At 35.7% G+C, this 7,056-nt stretch overlaps 1 protein-coding gene across 1 annotated transcript; it reads right to left on the reverse strand.

The window, feature by feature from the left end:
* Positions 1-5,395: 5,395 nt before the first annotated feature.
* LOC120135631 (dof zinc finger protein DOF3.5-like) lies at positions 5,396-6,127 on the reverse strand. Its single transcript, XM_039151877.1, has one exon. It carries the CDS (start codon positions 6,125-6,127, stop codon positions 5,396-5,398), a length of 732 nt encoding a protein of 243 aa, XP_039007808.1.
* Positions 6,128-7,056: the final 929 nt, after the last annotated feature.

The following is a 7,056-nucleotide window of genomic DNA, read 5'->3' on the forward strand; positions in this document are numbered from 1 at the left end:
TCGGGTTTAAATGCCTAATTTTATTCATTCTTTCAAAACTCCTAAACACCCATACACTCTGCTGTTGCCCCTCTCCCTCACCCTCTCTCTAAAACCGTTCCAAACCAACAAAATCAAGTTGGAATCCTCTTGCATTTCAACTCCAAATCCTGCTACTATCATTAATCTAGTGTAATCATCAAAAAAATACACTAAATCTGATTTTTCAAGGTAAAATTTTCTAAAACCCCTGTTTTATTGACTTTTGAACTTAGAACTAGTTTTGATTAGTTTTAGGTTGAACTATATATCAGGCATTGATTGTATAATGTTTAGAAACTAGATTTTACAACTAATTTCATCAAAAACACACAATTTTTCAATTTTTTTAATTTTTGAAATTTAAAAAAAAATTGTTTTAATTTAAAAGTGTTGTTTTTGATTGAATTATATCATATTATGAAAACTATACATATTATGATTTTTTAAACATTGATTTCAAAAATTGTTTTCAAAACTTTGCCCATTAGGATTCGATTTAGAGAACCTTGAATATTGCAAACTCTTATTGAGTTCTGGGATTGATTGTATTGCATACATTTGTTTCAAATTTGCAGGTTACCTTATCTTTCCGATTTCTTGAACTGTGTCTAATCCTAAACACCCTAGGTCGTCATCAAGTCGTTCAACACAAAACCGACCTCATATTCCTCCACCTAATCCAAATCCAAACCCGAATAACCCAAATATGACTATTCTAAATTCATGTTTTAATGTTCCTCGTCGTAGACAAGATCTCTACCATAGGTACCATACTTGTTTTGAGTCATACAAAACCTGGGAAAAACGTATCCCTTCGATTCAAGCTATGGAAGATATGAATTTTCAATATCTTCCTACTCTTAAATCCTGGAAATTTGATAAACTTTTTCAAATCAAACCTATTGTTTATCATTAATTAGTTCGCATCTCCTATTCAAATGCGACATGTGTCCAAAATGAGCGTCGAACCAAAACCATAGGAATTCGATCCTATCTTTTAGGTCAATTCATTTTTATTGACTCTGACATAATTACTACCCATTTTGGACTAGATAACATAGGTTTATATAATGAAAAGGAGATTGTGGAAACACTCTATAAGTCTAAGGATAGTGTTAGTACCTTACGAAACTCATCACGAACGATTCCTTCATTTGATCATCTCTTGGTGGTTTAGATAATCCGGAGGTAGGTATTCCTCACTTAGAGTTATAGATTTATGTTGGATACATTGTATCCAACATAAAAAGAAAATTAATCTGCCACATATCATTTTTAGTGAGTTGGTTGATACCGTAAACACTGTGCCATCCAAGAACGTAGAAACTTTAGTTTACGGCTGTCTCCTCAGTGATTTGTTTATCAAAATAGGTCTTAGGGTCACTCTTGATATCCACATCCCTATTCAAAACCAAATAAATCTCACTTCCTTAAGAAATCGGGATGGAAAAAGAATAAGGAAAAAGATCAATGGGTTCAAACAACTGAGGACACTCCGAGAGCTAGTTCTTTATGAGCTCCACCTCCATCGGCACCGGTAGGTGACGATGATCCAGAGCTTCAACAACTTATGCAAGATATTGATGATGAAGCACCCGAGGATGAGCCGGCGTAGCAAGAGGATCAAATGCCTCTATAGTTTTGATCATTTTTGGAGACATTTGATCTTAGGTTTGCATTTATAGAGCCGTATTTAACTGATATGGGGGCTCAACAACAGGAGATGAACAATCGTTTAGATACGCTCACACTTGAGATGTGAGCACATTATCCTCTACCTCTCGATCCTCATGTGAATGACTAGACCTATCTTGCTTTAGTTTTCTTGCATTTAGAACCTATTGTTAAAATATTTTGACTGTTTTTGGATTAATATGTTTGGATGCTTAAATGCTTGAATTTGTTATGGATGTTGGATGTTTTAAACTTGAATTCTTTGGATGATTGAACTTAATATATATATTTGTTTGAAATTTTAATTTGATCTTCATTAAGTGTTGCATCATTTAGAATATGACCAATTTACAATTGCACATTTGTTTATGAATATTGATTTATGAAACTAATGGCTAACCTTTCTCTTGATTGTGATCTTAGCAGCTTAAACTATATTTTAATTTTTAAATCAATTGGCTAAATTTTTCAGTCTTTTTTACAGAACGTTTATAGAGTCTTTTTGATTTAACAAAAAGGGGGAGAATAAAGTAAGGGGGAGTAATTTTACAAAATGATTTCAAAAATTATTTTCAAAGAAAATATTAAAATTACTGAAGTGTTTTGTTATATCAAAAAGGGAGAGATTGTTGAAAACATTTTGATGTTTCGATATAACAAATTAAGTATGAATGAATTTTAAGATTTTACAATTTTTTAAGTATATTCGATTCAATTATTCGAATATCAAAATATTACTCCAAGTTTTTCAAAGATCAATTTCAATCCTTACTCAAGTGTAAAATTGTGTTTTAAACTTAAAGATATTTTTGAAACAATTTTACAAAGTATTTCGAACCAAAAATCGAACCAAAAATTAAATTTTCAAAGGGATGAACCGATGCACTATTTTATGCATCGATGAACACCCCATTTCAAATGCATTTTGTGTACTGATACACAAGCCATGCATCGATGCACTCTTGAATATTTTGAAACATCGAATGTAATTAGTGTACCGATGCACCCCTAGTGTACTGATGCACTAAGTCTTATAACGGACGAAATATTTGAATTTTTCACATAGTATACCGATGCACCTTGACTATGCATCGATGCACCCCACGCTCCCACCAGATTTTTAAATGATAATTACACAATAACGTCTCTATTGACTTCACCAATGATCCTCAATGTTCAGAAGTGATTCAAGGTGTATTTAAACAAGCTTAGGAGCCATTGATCAACATCAATCAAGAAGAATTGAGAGAGAATCAAAGAGAAAGCATCAAACCTCTAGTTTGAGCATTTTTAAGAGTATTTCATTCAATATTCATTTTTGCTTTCAAGAACACTTATTGTGCTCAATTGTATTATTCTTGAGTGTTCTTTCTTTGTTCTAGAATTGTGCAAACATCTTACCTTGTGAGGTTTTTCTGTAAGTTTGCGAAATTTGTATTGTTCTCTTTGGGAGAGAGTGTTCTCAAGAATTTGGGGTATAATTCTTGAGGGAATTGTAAGGTTACTTTTTGTCCTCAAAAGAAAGACAAATTAGTGAAGTTGTGGAAAATCCTTAGTGTGGATAGCTAAGGTAGTGGATGTAGACTTTGGTTGAGAAAGTCGAACCACTCTAAATCGCTGTGCAATTATTTTCTATTTTTTTTTTGCAAAGGCTTCCACCAAAATTTTTATTGCCAATTCACCCCCTCTTGGCTATTTCGTCGATTGATTAACTCAACAAAAACATATCAAACACTTCAAGACGAATGGTTCAAAGAGATATAATCAATTCACCTGAAGATCATGGAAAACCAAAAGGAAAATAAAAGAAAATAAAAGACACACAAGCAGATTCAAATCGAGCAATATAAGATTGAAGATAGCAGAACGAATTGTTCCTTGGTTCAATAACCCTTAAACACTTATTTGGACCTATTTATCCTTTTCTTTCATAACTGTGAGCCCTAGCATATGTTACGTGCCAAAAAAGTCATTTCTAATCATACATGGATTTCTAAGTGGAGAGACTCTCTTTAGATTTCATTCCACTCCTCAAGGTTAATTTTATTTGCAAAAAAACGGTTTTCTAAAATCTTTAGTTTATGATAGAGAAAAATAACAAAATAAGGGTTCAGGACGTAAAATTTTAGATGACGTCTTGAAACCAAATGATAATTCAAGTTGAAAACATGAAAAGACATCTCAAATACAAAGATTGCCAACCACTGCTCAGAAGACGACCTTAACATCTTGATAAAGAACTACACAACCCAAAGGTACTCACGAGGGCTGGGAACCGGCGAACATTTATGGAAGATAAGCATAATGACTACTTCATCATATCAATAAACTCCAGAATCAAGGATGTAAGATTTCAACCAAAGAATCCAAACTGGAACACATTTCCTCAAATTAATCTGAAATGCTATACTTTCTTAATGCAGCCTAAGCATTATATCAACATTAATCCTTACACTTGTCAAATGTCATCACAAGCAAAAATGTTTTGAAAATAATTAGTGACGAGATTCTGGAGTTGGGGTTCATCATCACAACAAGAGTCCGAGTCGGATTTCAGCATCTTTATCCGTTTCGTACGATGTTTAGCAACCGCTTTAGATTGAAAAAAATTGGTGTTGTGGTCACCAAGCCGGATCCAATCAGAGGTGGATTTCTATTTCCAAAGTAAATCTTCATGGTATAAGAGAGTTTCAAGCTCCGATTGCAATTTGGCTTCAAGTTTCACGAGATTCCAAGAGCGATATTGATCCAACCTTCTTTGAAATCCCCGAATACAAGTCATGAGAAGTTTCTTACGTTTATTGATGTTGCCATAAATATGTTAATTTCAGTGCTCAGCTTTTAAAGGGAAGTTGGAGATGATGTCCGTAAGGTGGTTGGTAGAGGCATTCATCATCAAACCCCAGATTATCAAGCTTCTAGATAATGCCAAGTCAGTGAGTCACCCCGGAAACAGATAAAGTGTCTCAAGAGTTTTCAATCAATCGCTTCTCAGAATGTTACGAACAAAAATGCATTGAATATTCAGGCTACGAGTGTAATGCAAGTTGGAAGCTACGAGTCTCGTGTTTATGCACTACTGTTATTGAAATCAATGCTGGAGATGACTGATCCAATGCAGATCATCAGCTTTCTTGATACCTGAATTATTCAATGAAATGAATTAGTTCGAGTTTTTAATGATCAAATCTCTCAACAGGCCACAAAAGCTACTCTACAACTGTTGGTCCATATACATCCATGGGGAAGAAACAAAATCAAGATAGCTGAAGCAGGTGCAGTACCGATCTTGATTGACTTGCTACTTGATTCTTCGTAGAAAAGGGCTTATGGATGATACTAACAGTGCTGGATGCAGTATGTGGATGTGCCCAAGGCAGATCCGATCTGCTAAGCCATGGAGCAGGGCTTGCAATTAGGTGTTGTGTCTAAACTGTGCTTAGTGCTTCAACTGGATTGTGGAGAAAAGACTAAAAAGAGGGGCAACATAAGAAACAGTGATACCAAAATTCAGCATACCGTGTCTCGACATAAACTCCTATCGAGCATATACAGATATTTCACACTCATCCGAGTATAATAGCATAACTTATACATTTCTCATATACTGATTATTTCATCACAAATATTTTGGTTCTATAAATAAATATAAGAACGAAACAGTGATATAGCAGAGCGCAATGCACGTGCATTTCCCTGATCAAGTCCTGGAGACGGCATCATCACTATACAAATCAAATGGATTCCAATTACCAAACAGTTTATTCGGATCTTGAGTTTCGGGTTCGAGGTCTGGTTCTTGTGTTGCTTGCAAGGATGGACTCATGGAGGACTGAAAACTTGACCACAGTAAATCATCACCAGGCAATGGGGGCAATGAGTAGTTAACAAGATAGTGTATCTGTTCATTGTTGTTCAAATGGTTATCAATGGATAAATCTGAACGAGTGAGGCATCCCATGAGACCATTTTCTTCTGGTTGCTGAACACTCGATTCCAAGTCGGAGTTCGATAATCTTGAAACCTGTAGAGACAGATTGAACTCCCTCCACAATTCTGCGACTTCGAACCTCGACTTGTTTTCCGGTTGTTGATTATTCAAAAAGTTAGCATAAACGAGTGCGAGATCGATACGAGAGCCATCAGACATGCCCGAGGAGCAGTTGGACTCAGCAGAGGCATAGGAATGCCTAACCGAATCACACGATAAACTCTTCAAGTTAACGCCATCGGTCGGTAGCCTTAAAGACTTACCCCTTCTGTTTTTCCGGCGACCACCACCAACCGGCACGTTTCGAAGTGAGCCACCTTTGGTCCAATATCTTCTACAACCTTTGCAAAAGTACCTCGGTTGTGTCAAGCTATAATTGTTGTAATAGCAAAACTTGGTATTGGAAGAACCACATCGTGGACAATTTGGCGATATCTCCATAACCAATACCCTTCAACTTCAAAGCCTTCATCAATGGGAGCTAGAGAGGGTTTTTCAACTGGACAAAAACAAAAGTGAACAGAGTTATAAGATAGAGATTGGGGGCGTTAAGGGTGACAAACTGGTCGGTGTAATGGAGGAGGTTTAGGAAGCAAATGCCTCGAGAGGCACAATCTGGTTTTCTTACAGTAGCTGACAACCTAGATATGAAAACGAAGATATATGCATATGTTTACACGTACATCGATTTATAAATCCAAGGGGCTTGAATATGTTGATTAAAGAAGAGATGCACATGGTTGGTTTGTTTCTTAAAGGAGGAATGTCTCTTTAGTCGGTTAATAGTTGGTAACTTTGAGAGAGGATTTCTAGGATCATGCGCTTCTTGGATCATGTATTTTTTTTTCTCTTCTTGAAAATGAATGTCATCAAAATGTTGAAGAAAATGAAGACACCGAACTTCTTAATCCTATGCATATATATATATATATATATATATATTGAAAACATTAATCGGGCCTTTATTGAAAAAAGTAAATAAAATACAGCTAAGCAAAACACATAAAATAAAACAAACACCACTACCAAAAAAGAAAAGTCAACTAATCATCTTCTCCATAGCCCAACTAAAACCCATGAAAGCTTCAAGTGGCGAAGACCAACAGAGCAAAATAGAACATGTTCACATTCCAAACAGACGGGGAGAGAGCACCCTACGATGGCTCCAACTTGCGCCTATCCTCAGTAGCTTGTTCTTCCACTGCTCGAGGAGCCTCCTCGATATAGAATCGATCGTCTTCATCGTGATTATGCATCATCGCCAACAAGTGTGTTGCTTTGTTACTCTACCGGTGGATATGCCAATAGGTACATGCATGTAACCCCCTCGTTTTTCCTTTTGCTTCCCATATTAGCGCATTGATCTCAGA

Source organism: Hibiscus syriacus, unplaced genomic scaffold (genome assembly GCF_006381635.1).
Source record: "Hibiscus syriacus cultivar Baekdansim isolate YM2019G1 unplaced genomic scaffold, ASM638163v2 tig00110610_pilon, whole genome shotgun sequence".
Classification (NCBI taxonomy): domain Eukaryota; kingdom Viridiplantae; phylum Streptophyta; class Magnoliopsida; order Malvales; family Malvaceae; genus Hibiscus; species Hibiscus syriacus.